The sequence below is a fragment of the Telopea speciosissima genome, chromosome 5 (assembly GCF_018873765.1).
Source record: "Telopea speciosissima isolate NSW1024214 ecotype Mountain lineage chromosome 5, Tspe_v1, whole genome shotgun sequence".
NCBI lineage: Eukaryota > Viridiplantae > Streptophyta > Magnoliopsida > Proteales > Proteaceae > Telopea > Telopea speciosissima.
The window spans coordinates 24933671-24950780 of NC_057920.1; the positions used below are offsets into that span (position 1 = coordinate 24933671).

The following is a 17110-nucleotide window of genomic DNA, read 5'->3' on the forward strand; positions in this document are numbered from 1 at the left end:
CCTCGTGGTAGTTTGAAATTGTGTGGCCATGGTGGTCATGAACTACTGCATTTCCTGTTGTTGACGGTTCATCATGTTATCCACAGTGGTGGTAACATCCTGGGCTGTGAGGCTTGTAGGATTTCCATGTGTATCCTCCCTTTGAGGCTGATCAACATTTGCGGGATTGGAAGTGGAGGCCGCATTAGTATGTCCTCAGGTGTTCATCCATTGATTGGTGTTCGGATGTTGTCATACTATGATTGACCAGCTGGGGAAAGAATCAAACTTTTAGCATTTAAACAATAGTTTGATATGCATCAATAACATCAAAGTATGGATGCAATAACAAGTACTGAGGTTAAAAAAGAACATATATTATAATGCCTATCTAAGGCATCGGAGTTAGTCCGCCCACCGATTTAGTATGCTTTCGATGCGGGTAATATGAAATTGAAGGTATTCCACCCTTCACTCGATGACATTGATGTCTCTAGTCATCAAGGTTCGATCGTTCCATAGCACGAATTGGAGATACTTCCGGTTATTGATAATTAATTCGAGTTTACAATTTAAATCATCAATGCTTTCGTTATTGTAAACATATTCTCCGGCCTTAGCATATAACTCATTTGAGTCCTGGCGATGTATCACGCTGATATTCCTAAATCCTATATAAAACATCCCATTACAATAAATCTCTATTTTCTTAGTATATATATAAATAATATAATTACAGAGGTCATGCATTAACTCATCGTGTCCACATACAATCATATAACTTTTTATGTAATCAAACATTTATGCCCTTTGCTAACCTATGTTTATTCTATTTATTTTACCAATACATGTGTTACATACATAGTATAATATAGTATTTTAATTTAATTTATTTTATTACATTTATTTTAATTTTTTTTATTTACTGCTTAGCCCACCGAATTCAGACTTCAGGTCCTACGGTCAACCGTAGGGCTTCACAGTAGCCAACTTAAAATTTCTTGCTCACCGGATTCAGAAGTTAACTTCCATCGGATTCAAACTGGGCCAACCGATTGACCGGTTGGCAACACAGAAGCCAACTTTAAATAAGATCGAACCTTCATTCTTTTATTTCCCATTTTGGTCTCTCCTTCTCTAAACTCTCTCTCTCTCTCCCCCAAGGAGTTCTTAGGGGTCTTCTATCATACTTTGGGCACTCAAATCATTAGATCAACCTTCCTAAACTACAAGTAAGTGATGTACCCACTACTTTTCTCAAAGCTCATGATCATAACCTAGTTTTCTTGTCTTTTCTTATGTTCATATGTAATGTAGTAGTCTCTTTAGTGTTTCTTAAACTTTTGTTCCATTCTTTGTTTTTTTTTACCCATTTCTAGCATGCAAAACTACCCTCTTCTCTTCTTTCTCATTTTTCAAGGTTTGTACCACTCCTATGTTCTTTATTACACAATGCATAAAACTGTGCATACCATATGTTTGTAAAAATGCCCAAATGGACCTCTTTACATGATTGCTTGTTTATTTTAAAAACCAATGCACTTCTAATGCATGTAATCACTATTCTTCCATCTTCCTTTCCCATTCTTTTCATTTTCTTTATTTTCTCTTACACATTACTTCTCCTCCTATTGATACCTAAGAATGTGCCTACAATGTGTTTGTAAAAATGCATAAATGAATGTCCTTAACTATATTCTCGTTTACTTCGGAATCTAACGCTTTCCAAACCTTTCTAAGTCTTCCTATATGTTGCCTAAGTGTTCTTTTATATGCAATTAGTTATATTTTCCTAAACTTGTATTTTCTAAGTGGCCTAATACAATTGTATACACACACACACACACACACATATGTTGCTGTCCTACTTCCTTGTTTCCTAAATCTTTTGCAGCCCTATTATTAGCATGGCTGCAGCTAGAGGACGAGGTGGTAGAGGAAGGGGTGGTAGGGGAAGAGGTGCCCCCGCACGAGCAGCTGATTTTGAACCCATATTCTTTTGAAATGCCATGGAGTAAGAAAGATATGGGGAGTGGTTCATGGGTAGGACAGTAGAAGAAGAGCGGGGCGTGATTCTAGTGGACTTGGCAGCATTCAAAGTCAAAGAGAGGTTTGAAGGCTTGGGTTGACTCCCAATGGTTCAGCCAGACAGTTCATGCTACCCCCGATTGGTTTAGCTTTTCTCCAACAACCTTGCTTACTGGCATGAGGGGGAGGAGTTTATTGTGAGCAGTTATGTGAAGGGCCGGGAAATTTCCTTCAATATTTCTCAACTGGCTGCATTGTTGGAGATGTCCAATGAGGGTGAGAGGAGATATTGTTCTCCCAGGACGGAGACATCCGAGTTCCTCTCACTTACCGAGAGAAAATGGTTATTTTCTATGCTCACCAATGGAGCATCATATGATGTCGGAGTTGGAATTTATACCCTCTGCTTAGGTGCTTTCGAGGATATGCGGTCACAACGTCGCCCCGAAGGTAAGCCATCGCACCGAGCTTTCATCCATGCAGATTCTCACCACCTACTACCAATATACGGGTTACCAGATATGCTTGCCCTATGCCATTATGCGCACCGTGGCACATCTTCATGACAATCTCGGGAGTGGGAACTTAGTCTATGGGAGGTTGCTCCCTAAGATCTTCCGTCGGTATGGTGTCCGACTCATAGACAAGTAGCCTTTAATGAAGAGAGTGGTGAACATAAATCAAGTCACTCTGCTCAAGATGCACATTCAGCTTCCACCATTTTGCTCCAGAGCTTGGTCACTTGGACTGCACTGAGCAATCACAGCCCGTGGGGGCGGAGGGGGCTGCTGGGGAGGTCCCTGTTGAGGAGAGGGTAGAGGGTGGTTATATGGAGATGCCTGGTGATTTTCCCACAACACTCTGTCCACCGTTCCATTTGGACACCCTGGTGCTTCTTCTTCTTCTGCTGCCCTGCACATTCCAGGTGATGCCACCACTTGGGGACAGCTGTTTAGTCGCCTCGACTCCTTGGAGAGGACTATGGCACGAGGATTTATAGGTGTGAGGCAAGATCTTACCCATTTCAGCAACCGAGTGGGCGCCGTAGAGACAGAATTGGGCCGGTGGAGATCTTACTTCTCAGGATAGGCACCACCACCACAGCCGTGATGACCTATTGGCTTCCCTTTTTAGCTGTTTCCACATTTAGCTCTTTAGTTTTCTCTCTTTTGTAAAGGCCATGTACTCTTTCCCATGTTCACTTAACGGATGTAACCCAATCAACACATGTTGCTGGAATTTTGTATATATATATATATAGATATTAAAGTTTATGTTTTCCTTCATATTGGATTTTACACTCCAGAATTCTTTTATTACTTATAGATTTTAATTGAAGCTTTTATTTCTTCCTAAAGTAGACTCACCTTTAGGTCAATGAGTCTAAGATGCTGCTGCATTATGAATTAGACTGTAAATAGGAGTAGAGCACAATCGCTCTGATACCACTCAAATATCACACCCCGACCCGGTTAATAAGGGCATGGTATGATCGGATGTCAAGTGACATCCAATCAACCTCCAGGATCACAAGTACAGTACTCCCATTCACAGTTTATCATAACACAGTAAATCAACGCAGTGAAAGAGAATAAATAGTAATGATAACAACAATAAATAAGAGGATCTGAGTGATAAACTTGATATTTATATAGATTGAAACTTGTATTACATCTATACAGTTCTCACAAAAGTAATATAAGTTAGAAATATAACCAGCTACTATAAGCTTCACTATACAAAAATAATGTATAAACACAAAAGAGAATAGCCTGCTCCGTCAGGCCAGATTATAGGAACGAGCACGCATCGCATACGCAAGACACATCATGTACTTCAAACTCCTGCACTGCATGATCCTCATTGGTGTGGAAGTCCGAAGCAACATCAAGTTCAATACCTGGTTTCTCAGAACCAATCATACCATCTGAAAAAGAGGGATCCACATTGGTAAGCTCCACTGATCTCAGCAAGGGAAAACATGCAAGCAGATGCAAATAGTCCATGATGCATGTCCTAAACTAAGCATGCAACTAGCAACAGATCTAGGTCTCATGAGGTTTAAGTGCTACTGTAGTAGGTATGATATTCTCAATCTCGAAAATGCAAACCAAACATCAATCACTCGAGAATACCACTCTACTATGGTGAAGACCCGCCAATTCCAAAATGTACACATCAGACCCCGGCGGACCCTCAATGTTAACCCTTAGACCTGGGATAGTGATTGGTATTCCGGAATTTACCCTTCAAACCTACCACGAGTTATCCAACACCTCACCCTTGTTGGCAAGGGTCGTAGCACTGGGTTTATGACAGCCTAACCATATGCATTTCTAACATGGATGACATATTAAGCAGTAGATAGGATAGTAAGCAGTTCAATCATTATTTATCAAACACATCAATATGGATCACAGTGAAAATTATGCAGATGTAGTATGAAATAATAACCTATTATCATGCAGTCATCTAATGCAAAAGAAAGCTACAAAACTACATGACTAATAATCCTATATTGATGCAAGTCAATAGCAGTCAGCATAAACAACAAATTACGTAAGAAACACACTCAAAATAAGTCCAAAAATCCCTTACCTGGAGTTGGATGACTGTATAAGTCCAAAGATGATACAACTCCACAAAAAATCTCACCCAATAGGAATTTATAGTCCTACCAGGTAGCAAACAACATAAATTAGACACTACATAGATCTTGGAGTAAACCCAAACCATTTAGGATCCAAGCTGGGACAGCAAGGGTCAACCGGATTTAGAATTGCCCTGAATCTGATCAGCCATAGAGGTCACCTGCCTGAATCCGGTGGGTGAAACAGTGGCTGATTTTTTAGGTTTAACACATAGATCTTACCATGCATGGAACCGTATCCCCCAAATTAACTTAGGGAAACCCTAGGGTATTGCCATGGGGTCATTTTGACCCAATTGCATGTATGATCAATCCATGGGTTCTAATCATAGAAGATAGTAAAAGAATTCTTGGAACCCCTTATGAACATGGCAGATCATCATAGAAATAGGGCAAATGGGCACAAGGGATTGGAGGTGATGCCCAATTGAGTTAGGGTTAAGGGCCTTTATAGGTCAACCTATCTAATTACGAGAAGGATGGGTTGATTGAGTCATAAACTTAAGTGGAAATTAAAGAAGAAGAGAGGAATGAGAAATTTCAGAATTTGGATGGGCCACCTACCTTAGGTTGATGTGTAGAAGGTAGTAGCACACCACCAATGATCCCCTCCCAAGCTCCCAACTTCAATTGCCAAGAGATTTTACAAGCCCTAGATTCTTCCTCCCTTCCTCCTCTTTCTCTTCTTCTTTTCTTAGAGCATAACCAAATTTTGCTTGAGTTGGAAATGAACATCTAAAGCTAAGGACAACTTATATATGAGGGGATGACTAAAGACTGTTTGGTTCAGCCTTAAGAAAATCAATTTTTAGAATTAGTTTTTGTAAACTAATACTAGAATTTACAGCCTAAAGTCCTATGTTTAAGTCACGGGTTAAACATAGCATGACATAATTGAGGCCCCGGGCATGTTGGCACACAGGCAGCCCCGAACCATAGGGAATGTGGGTCCCATAAGAGAAAATTTACATTTCAGCCCCCATTACACTATTAAAACTTCAGTCCTATATATAAAAACAAGTTCTTACCTAAACCCAGCCTATGAAATTGTGAGGTTTTGCATATGCTCAATCCAGCATGTTTGACAAATGAAGCTTATGTTGCCGGGACCCTGCAGGTTCTTCGGATTTAATGATGGCTAACAGTGTTGGCTCCCCGGAATCCTCCATAGGAGATTCAACGAATTGATCCAAATCCACAACCGATGCAGCCTACAACATTGAGGCAAGCATGGACACTGAACCAGAACCTGAAATCATACAAGTTCAAAAGGTTCAAATTAGAGGTGGGTCTCACATGACTAATTATTGATTTACAGGGACAGTAATCACCTTGAAAATAAGAGAGAACATTTTTGTTACTGCCAAATGACTGATTTTGTGGGCTATTTATGGGCTTCCACATGGCTGTTTGGATGGGCTGCAATCAATGGGCCTCAATGGGTTACACCCTTTGGTTTAGGCACCAATCCAACGGTCAGAACCAAACCATCGCACCAATCCAATGGTCAGATCCGAACCATCACACTGGTTCATTGACCGACGATCTAGAAAATATTAAGGCGCCTCATTGTGATGATGTGTATGTGCAAAGTGAAAAGTGCGCCATCAAAGGGCCACATTGCACCTCATGTACACGCATGCGCACGCGTACGCATACGCGCTCAGACTGTCGCATTGTCTTCGTAAGTGCTCCTTAGAATCTTTTCTAAATATAACATGTGATAGTAGAGCACTAATACATATAACCCATATTAAACCTTTCTTCACAACCGATGTGAGACTATTGTCCCACACCAATAATTTGAAAATTCCAACATATGATTAAGATCCTTGGATAGGATATTGTTTGCTTCAGTCTCCAGCTCCAAGAAAGATTTCATGGTGGATGAGTTGCAGTAGTTGTTGAAGAAATTGTGCTTCTTCTGTATATCCTTAGAAGCTTATTTCAGGGCTTCTAACACTCTTATAAGCCATTGGTTTTCTTGCTCCTTAGCTTCTTCCACGACTGATACCTACTCCTTGCTTTAAAGCTCAGAGAGAGATGAAATGGACATTTTAAGTTTTGTGTATATAAGTAATGGGGGTGGGGATTCAAATCGACATTTAAAGTTATGAGTTAACAGTGTTAAACATCAAGGGGAAGGTTGAAATTTTGAAAGTTTTTGGTGTCTTCAGCTTTAGGCCTAAATGTAAGAGGTGTCCATAAAATTTACCCTAAATAAATTCCAATTCTGAGAAGTGAAATTTTCCACTGAAGCCTTTCATTTCGTTCAATAAATTTTCAAAAGCTTAAGAATTCAGCTTGAGTATGTACACCCTTGAGTAATCATATGTGAAATTAGAAATTCACTTGACCACCTTCCCTTTGAGACAATACAGACCACACAAATCAATGTGTATTAACTCAAGAGGCCAACAGGCTCTTCTTGCATTTATATCTTTCGCGAAGGGTCACATGTGTTGGGTCCTTGCAACCTTGTTACCAAACGCCACCACTTCCACCTCATGATCTCTCACATAATGAGATTATTACCAAAACAAAACCCAAATACAAAATACTTGAAAATTATTGCTTGGTGCTTGCCAATAAATTGGAGACTCGCAGGAGATCATGGGTTCGACCTGAACCCCTTGGATCTTTGTCCCCTTCAGTTCCCTGCCCGGCCCAGTTCCCCCAGTGCCTGTAATAAGGGGGTGCAATGACCACCCTACCCATGCTTGAACACTCTGCCCGCGTGGGAGGCCCTGGGGAACTGGAGGAGAAAAATTTTCAACCCGCCTCCTCCCCCGCTCTTTCCATGCTCACAGAAAATTATCTGCTCCATTTCCTACCCGGTCCATTTCCCCAAGTCCTAATAGGGGGTGGACCCCACCCATCATTGTGGGTATAATGGTAGATGCAAGGGACTAAGTTATTATTATCTCTTTTTCTGCCTTCGTGTTGAGTTTCTCAATTTTTTCTAATAAATGATTAGCCACAAAAGGATTTTTTTTTTAGTACAGTGTATTCGGGCAAGGGGTTGGGTGGTCATTTCCATCCCCTATCAGAGGAACTTGGGGAAATGGAGCACATAATGATCCTCTCTCTTTTTTTTTTTTTGGTAGAAGAGTGATTTTTTGAAGAGGAATGCCTGAAACACCCGGCTCCTCCCATTCGCAGAGGAGAAGAAGCTAGGGAGTGGAAATAGGCCAGACTATTAAACAAGCAACTGACAGGGCCTTCCTAGCCAAGGTGTCTGTAGCAACATTGGCAATCCTTGGAATACGAGAGAAAGAAAAATGCTCAAAAGAGTGACATAACAGCCTAATGTCCTCAATGATAGAAACCGCTAGGATTGGAGGAGGATGATTGAAATCCTGTAGGCACTATATAACCTCCGCATTATCAGACTCTACAAGGATCATCTTGTAACCAGCCATTGCAGCGTGTTGGAGCCCCAAGCGAATACCAAACGCCTCCCCTACAAAGGATGTACTGAATGACTCCTTATCAGATGCTGCAAGCAGAACTCGTCCCTGTGCATCACGAATAATAAACACCAAGCCACCATGTATTGAGCCAGTAGGGAGAGAGGCATCTGAATTCATCTTCACGTAGTCCTGAGGTGGTGGGGACCAGGTCTGTCTCTCTGTTGTAGCTTTCATCTCTCATTGGTGCGGGAGATCCATAGGGTAGTTAGCCGATAAGAACTCTGTGCATTAGAGCTTAGCAAACTCAATAACCTCCCCCCGGAGTCCAGGTTCTTCGCTTAAAACTTAAGTCATTGCGTGCTATCCAAATTCCCCAACAGAAGAAAGATGCCAGGGAAAGAGAATAGTGTCTCAAGTGTTTATTTGATCAAAAGATTGAGTCCCATCCTTGCAGCCATCTGTAGAGTAGTGGATCATGGTTCGTTGGGGCCATGTATGAGAGGAAACTGCCAAACCACATGACACGTGCAAACGGGCAGCCAAGAAGCGTGTGATCAATGGATTCTTTTGTATAGCCACACCTCTGGCAGGAGGGATCAATAGGAATCTGCCTACGATAGAGTCCTTCACCTGTTGCAACTTTACTCGCACAACTTCTCCATAGGAATGCCTTGATTTTCGGGAGAGATCTGGTAGTCCATATCCGATTCCAAACCCCATCAGGGATAACACTACCCACCGAGGAATGAGAAGTAGAGGCGCACCGATGTAGACTCCTCCAGCTATAGATGATTGGACATCACATGATAAGCGGACATGACTGAGTATACCCCTTTCGTATTGCCTCCCCAGACCAAGGTATCCTCTTATGGATAAATACTCAAAGGAATTTGAGTAATTTCCTCCTTATCTTGAAGGAGAAAAGCATCAATAAGATCTGTCTGCCATTTCTTATTCTCCTCGTTAATCAAATCTGAAACCAAGACTCATGGATAATCACTGGGTCTTTCCTATCGCACCCTCCATGTTGGCGACGTTGGTAACCAACTATCCTCCCAAATTCTGATGTGGTTACATTTACCAATATGCCAGATGGGACAGCTATCAGAACCTTTCTTCCCTCCAGTACATTGTGCCACGCCCATGAGGATTGGTTTCCAGCCTTTGCATCTAGGAAATTTGTTTTGGGGTAGTAAATTGCCTTCATCATCTTTGCCCAATAAGTCTCAGGTGATGACCAAAGCCTCCACGCAAGCTTGGAAAGGAGGGCCTGATTATGAAGCTTGGGGTCCTTGAACTCAAGCCCCCCTTGTTGCTCCAATCTACAAAGTCGTGCCCATGATACCCAGTGAATCTTCTTCTTCTCTGTAGAGTCACCCCAATAAAAGTTCATGGCTGCCTTCCTGACTAGAGAGTGAAAAGAAGTTGGCAGCTTAAAGTGAGAACTTGCAAATGTAGACATGGACAACACCACAGATTTAGCAACACCTCTTTGCTTGCATGGGACAATAGATTCTGCTTCCAACCTTGTAGGCGTTTCAAAGTTTTGTCCTTCACCTCATCGAACAAGGTAGCCTTTGATGTCCCAAACTCCGTTGGAAGTCCCAAGTACTTAGCAGGCCCATCGCCATATCTGATTTTGAGTACCCAGGAGAACCACCTCTTGAACCTGTTGTGGGTATTGGGGCAAAATGTCAAGGTCGACTTCTACAAATTTATCTCCTGGCCCAAGGCCTTGCAATAAAGGTCTAGGTAGTCCTCTATTCCTGACTCTAATGCCTTGAATTTGATCATCATTCTCTACTGCAGTAATGACTGCAGCTAAGGCTTGAGAGCAGAGAATAAATAAGGATGGTGAGAGGGGGTCTCCCTGCCTGATTCCATGGGTGGGTATGATGGCTCCTTTCTCCGTACCTGTAGACACTGAAATTTTGCAAACAGATATGGTGGAAATGCGATAACTCATGGCACAATCGGTGCAGTCAATCCATGAAATTTCCAAAGGGGGATCCGCACCAAGATCCGCTAAACAAGAAGTGAGAAGAACTACCTCAACAACCCCCAAAACTCCTGTCACCATACTGGTAGAAGAAGGAGATGACAGTCGATCTTTGGATCCCCCTAAAACTGAAAGGGAAAAGAAAATGAGAGAAAAGGTTGAAGAGCTAAAGGTGGCAGTCAAAAGACAAAAGTAAAGAAAAAGATGAAGAAGAATTAGTGTTCTTCCCTGAAGGAAAAAACCCTGAAGATTTCAAATGGAAGTTGGACAAATTCGACAGATCAGGTGATCCTAGAGCTCACCTAAAGATCTTTGCCACCATTGCTAGATCTTGGGGGCTTATTGAAAACCAGATAGGGCAGGCCTTTCTGTATTCCTTGGCTGAATCAGCGTTGAGATGGTTGACTCAACTGGATCATGCCCAGGCCCAATCATGGGCATCTGTGGTGAAGGCATTCACAAAATAGTATTCATATAATACTGAGATGGACATCACTAGAAGGGAGCTAGAGACCATGAGACAAGAGTCAAATGAAGAATTTTCGAATTTCATCGTGAGATTCAGGGAGAAGGCTGCGAAGATGTGGAACCGTCCTACAGAAGAAGAACAAGTGGAGATCTTACTTGAAAATTGTATGGTGAGTATCATGAAAAGATATACTACCAACATATCAAGACTTTTGATGCATTCATGACCATCAGGAAGAAGATTGAAGATAAAATCTTCAAGGAGAAACAAGCATAAGGTGTAACCCGAAAGGCTGCGGGAACTTATTCTGGAAGGAAAAACTCAAAAGTAAAAGGAGCGAATGCAGCAGGAACAAGCCGCCAGACGGCAGAAGTATAGGTAGTGACTACAAGGACCACACCTCTTGTGATCCAGACCGAGCCAGAACCTCCTAAAAGAGTCTTCAATTTCGGAGGAATGGCGCCAACACTGTTGTTCATTAAGCTTAAAAAGGAAGGAATGATTGACTCAGCCCCTCCTAAACATGTGGACCAGAATAATTTACCTATGTGGTACAAACCCAATCTCTATTGTCATTATCACGACCAGAAGGGGCATCACACGAATAAGTGCATATTCCTCAAGCAAGCGATTCAGGACTTGATCGACGATGGCAAGATCGAACTTCAAGCTAAGCAACAATCAAATGTGACTGCAAATCCTTTGCCAGCTCACAGATTGAATACATTGCAAGAAGATTCCAAACAAGAGGATCCTACTCTGTTGATCAAGCCAATCAGAAGGAAGAAGAAGATGATGGATGCACGTGTCTACAGGGCGATTCTAGCAAAGAGGCACAAAGGGAAGAAGAAATATCCGGTTCAGAAAGAAGTCTCTCAAGAAGTGAATCGCCCGAATTCCCCTTTTTACCACCCCAGAACACCAGGTGCTGCATGGGTAGAATATCCGACACCATCATGGAAAGCACTGCAGCTTCTCCTGAAGGGGACTTACTCTCCAGAATCCTCATCAGGATCAGTAAATATGTTGAAAGAAGAAGGACCAGTTCTGGATCCAACAACATTGATCCGGCCTACCCTGTGGTACCTAGGGAAGGATGAGCAGGCCCGACAAAGGAGAGCTGAAAGGATGCAAGTGTGCATCCATTGTGCCAGGATAAACTGTGACGGGAATATCCGAATAGGCGGACAGTTGTGTGACCATGGCAGGGGAATGACATCCAATAGCCGGCTTCAAAAGTTGGATTTTCTAGAGAACAGTCTGGAAGGCCACTATCCAGGGGCACCTTTACGGAAATACGGGTTCTCAGCATTTAAAATTTGCTACCAAATTCAAGAGCAAGAAATTCTTGAAAAAGAATATGCGAATGACATCAAGCATGTGACACCTAAGCTTCTCAAAGCTGTGTCAGCGTTGGCCATAGGATAGTCTCTATCAGAAGAAGTCTCTCTTATCCACATAGGAGGAGACACCAACGACAGCATGAAAAGCGAGGAAGAAGCTGGTGACACGGAGATCCATGAAGAATGGATGGAATTTGCTAAAGAGAAAAGGTACCCAAAATTTGACGAAGGAGAATTCCTTACGACGTGGTGGGTAAACAATGTCAGAGATGATGATGGTAATGATCCAACTAACCTCATCCAGTCAATTCTATTAAGTGATGATGAAAGCAGAGATGATGAGAAGATATCATCCCCTGAAGCCCCAAGAGGAGAGTGGACTATGCCTGGAGAGGACTTCGATCGGTGGAGCATGAGCATTTGCTATCAAGCGGCAGACATATTGGATGTCACCACTAACACTCAAGAAATTCTTTACAAGGCCACTTCCCTATTCCTGAATTTGGTGTGTAGTTGTTTTGCAGCACGATGTGAGCAGCTAGTAATGCCAGATGAAAATGACATACTTGCTCAAACTCTCCATGAATTAAAGAATATGGCTTGGTTGGCCAATGCCCTAGCATAGGATCTATTCGGAGCTCCCCCTGAAGATCTTGCACTCTTCTCAGATACTCTCTCCTATCCAGAACCTCCAAGAAGAAGCGAAGGATGGGAAGCATGGGTCAATGACATCAATTTGGAAAGTCCCCACATTGACCCAACTAACAACATCCATCCCATGGAAATTGAAGATGAAGAAGATTTAGATGAAGTGGACTCATCCGAAGAAAATGAGAGTGAACAGGAATTTGAACCTAGAGAATCAAATGATGAAGAACCAGGACAAGAAGAAGAGTCTGAAGAAAAGGATTCTGAAGGAGAAGAAGAGCCTTGTCGGCCGATGACTCGCCTTGACAAGTATGAGAACATCTGCGGGCCAGCACCATGGGATATACCATTTCAAGTAAACAAAATCCATGTAAGTGTTGATAAAATCCAAGAAATGCTCACAAGAATTATAGTCTCAGATGACAAGTACTAAGAAGAGCTTCAGCAGTTGGAATATGTTAGAGAACAATGGTCACTTCCTCAAGCAATATGCCATCTGGAGAATTCTGTGAAATTGACTTTGGCCTTGGCACAAGATCTGTGCGGGATTCCCCCTTCTTCTCCTAACCGTGGGAGTAAGGAATACTATGCGTGGGTAAGAGCGCATGATGATTTCATCCTTTGCAATGTTAATGAAGGAGGATTATCCAATGATCCGACAAGGAACATCCATCCAGTCATTTCAAGCCCTGATGAAAGTTCGGAATCCAATCTTGAAAGTTCTGATTCTCAAGAAGAAGAAAAGAATGGCAACTTCTACGGGTCTTTGGCTGAAGCAAAAGGAATATACCAAGCAGCTTTGAAGACTTTCCAAGCAATAAATCAATTGATCCCTAAGGATCCAACAAGCCCTGAGCATCATCTTCTGATACAGCAGATCACCAAAAGGCAAGAATCTCTGTCCAAGATCTTGGACCAAGCTCAGAAATCCATCACAGTCATGGGAGATAGGAAGATGACAAATCAAGAATCAAAGAAAAGAAATCACTCAACAGGCACTGTCATTATCACAGATAGTGATGTAAAGGAAGATAGTCTTTGCCCAGTCAAGCTAATCATCAAGGAAAAGAAGCCAGAGGTCATGGAGACTAGGAGTGGGAAAAATTTCAAGATTAAAGGGTTAATGGTGGAAAAACATTAGTCTAGTCAACCAAGGCCAAACATTGATCTAGAGAATCAGGTGTTGAACCAATTGAAGAAAGCACAAGCCAACATCTCAATCTTGGGATTGTTAATGGCTTCGCCAACTCACCGAGAAGCAGTTTTGAAGGCTCTCGCTAGGGTGTAAGTACCCACAGAAATGGGGCCAGAAGAATTATCTCACATAGAAGGGGCCACATATGCCATCCAATCATTATTTTTCTCAGAAGAAGACCTACCACCAGGAGGGAAGAACCATAATAGAGCTCTCTACATCACTGTAGAGTGCAACAAAAATCAAGTCCCTCAAGTCTTAATCGACAATGAGTTTGCCCTCAATGTCATGCCATTAAGGGCTGCAAAATGCATGGATTTACCCCTTGACAAAATGAAACCGTCAAGTCAAACCATTAGAGCTTATGAAAGTTCTAGGAGGGATGTAATCGGGATTCTTACCACTACTATCAAGGTAGGGCTTGCTTGGTTTGTCATAGATTTTCAAGTCATTGATATTCATGCATCTTTCAACATGCTGCTTGGAAGACCTTGGCTACACTCGACAGGAGTCATGGTGTCAAGTCTCCATAAAAAACTGAAGTTTATACATGAGCAACAGGTGATTACCATTTTCGGAGACCCGAAAATGGTACAGACCTTAGCTAACATAGAAGTGGGTTGTTCACCTTGACTAGAAGTACAATTGGGAGGGTTTGAAATTGGAAATACTTGCATCATGTCCACAGAAGGAGAAGAACCCGTTCCAACGAAATTTCCAATGGCATGGAGTAAGGCCTTCGTAAAGATCATGAAGAAGATGAAATATTTTCCAGGGCTAGGACTGGGAAAGAACCAGCAGGGGATTTCAGCTTTTCCAAAGATACAAGCCAACACTAACCGTCACAGTTTAGGTTTTAATCCAAGAAAGAGCCCAAAGAAGAATGTCTCAGAACAAAGAAACAATGCAACCAAAAGCATTCCTTACTTCAAGACCTGAACGGCTTTGTGAAGGAAGGAGAGAATTTTCCTTACTGTGGAAACAATGAGCCATGGTTCAACCAAGAGAAGGGCAAACTTCAACTAGGGTTCGAGATATTCTTCAAAGATGAAGTAGACTGGGTGGCCATAGAACTGGATCAAACAAGTAAGGCTGGAATCTAAGAGGATCAGGGAATTGGCGGACTGTTCAAAATAGCAACAATCATTGAGGAAGAAGGAAGACCTATGAATTCACCTAGAGGGGGGTGAATAGGTGAATGTAGTAGAATATACCAAATAATGTGGAATTAAAAAGTTATCAATGACAAGCAAACAAATAACAAAGATAACATAAGAGATTTATAGTGGTTCAGCCAATACTTGCCTATGTCCACTCCTCTCACCTTAGAGAGAATTTTACTAAAACGAATCTTGAGTATGAGCAAGAGAACTCGTACAAATCTTGATTAAGAGCAAGAGAACTCAACAACCAACAAATCTTGATTAATGAGCAAGAAGACTCAACCTACTCTTGATTCCGAGCAAGAGGACTCAACTTAACACATATAAAATGAAAAGTGTACTAAGATTAGGATTACCTCAACCTTAGATGTGTAAAACTACCTTCCACCTTTGAAGCTTGAAGCTAATTGAGGTAGAGTAGTCTTGAGTGTGTGAGCTTGTGATGATTTGATGCTTATGATCAATGAACGGCTCACTTTGGTGATTTTGCAATGTATCTTGTATTGAAGGCTCTTAATTGTGATTAGCAGTGGTGATTAGAGCCTTAAACAAGTAGGTATTTATAGGCTAAGTAGCTCTAATAAATGTGGAAACTATCTTATGATCGGATTAGTTAAGATAATAATAATCCGGTATACCGTTTCCCAATCCGATATGTCGGTTCACCAAATTTCCTTATATGAATAAAGGAGTAACGGCCAACTTATAATAGTCATATAATGATCCGGTATACCGTTTCAGGGTAAAGCAAAGCCAAAAATGATCCAGTATGCTAGATCACCATCTAACGCACGCTGGAAGGCTACTGTGGCCTATTTCCTGAGACCAACACTGATCTGGTATGCCGTTTGGGAATTTGATATACCAGATTAGCCAATTTTTGCTGAAATAAGCCAGTTCCTTTAAGGGGCTATTTTGGGGGGTCTCAAATTTAATTGATCACATGTTTAGGGGTTCATTTAACCTCCTAAGGTCATTCTATATGAATGTATGCATGTGTGTGTGCGTTTCATTTATTATGACTTAAATAATCAAAATATAAACTAGTACAACATCTTCAATCTTCACACTTGATAGTTTTCAAGGTAGATTCTTTTATTTGGCTTGGTCTTTGTCTTCAAGGTTTGATTCTTTGACTTTCATGTCTATGAAATCAACTTGAGCAATAGTCCAAATGTGTACTCTTGTATGCTCTTGTATATACTCTTGTATACGCTCCCCCTCACTTGGTGCTATGCTCTCATCTAGACAATTTAAACAAGTGTTAGTCTAAGAGTGGCTTTATTTGTTATCATCAAAACCTTTATGTCATCAGGGTGGATGACTTGGAGTGTATGAGGTCTTTTCCTCAACAGGACCAGCACCTCAACTTCTCATATAACCTCTTCAAGGATCCATAGCAAACTGGGCAAGGATGATAGAAAATTTTCACATTATTGAGTCTAAAGTTGTAGCTAGCACTGATATAGTCCCGTTTAAGTCTGTTTCTGAGTCTGTATTTACTTTCCCAAAGGAGGTCAAAAACTTCCAGTTTGTCAAGTCTGTCTATACTCCCCCTCTTATCATGAATGAAATTGTTGATTCTGAGTATGATTTGTCTTCTTCTTCTTCTTATTCTTCTGAGGACGATAATGTCCTTGAGCATCACTACTTGTTAGAACAACTGGAGCAAAGAAAGGCTCAACGCGTCTGAGAGGACACTCATCTTATAAATCTAGGAACTGGACCAATGCCCTTGAATGATCAAAATTGGTTCTTCTCTCAACAACGAAGAAGTATCCCGAATGACCTCTCTCCTCAAGGAATTCGAGGAAGTCTTCGCTTGGTTTTACAAGGACATGCCTGGCATCGACCCAGAAATCGTGCAACATAGGCTACCTACATATCTAGATGCTCACCCTGTCAAGAAGAAGCCAAGACGGATGCGGCTGGAATGGAGCAAGAAAACCAGAGAAGAGGTCATCAAACAGTGGAATACAGGATTCCTCCAAGTGACTCAATACCCTCAGTGGTTATCCAATATCGTTCCAGTTCCTAAGAAGGATGGGAAGGCCAGAATGTGTGTCGATTTTCATGACCTAAACAAGGTTAGCCCCAAGGATGATTTTCCATTGCCCCCTATCGACATACTGGTCAACAACACTGCAGGCCATGCCTTGCTGTCATTCATGGATGGATTCTTCGGCTATAATCAAACCAGCATGTGTCCAAAGGATCGAGAAA

The 17110-nt window shown here is 41.7% G+C and overlaps 1 protein-coding gene across 1 annotated transcript; it reads right to left on the reverse strand.

Annotated features, from left to right (window-relative positions):
- Positions 1–9037: 9037 nt before the first annotated feature.
- Positions 9038–10150, reverse strand: LOC122662899. The gene is made up of 2 exons (XM_043858605.1): positions 9718–10150; positions 9038–9621 (listed from the first exon to the last, which is right to left on the reverse strand). Exons 1-2 carry the CDS (start codon positions 10148–10150, stop codon positions 9038–9040), a joined length of 1017 nt encoding a protein of 338 aa, XP_043714540.1.
- Between the last annotated feature and the right edge of the window lie 6960 nt (positions 10151–17110).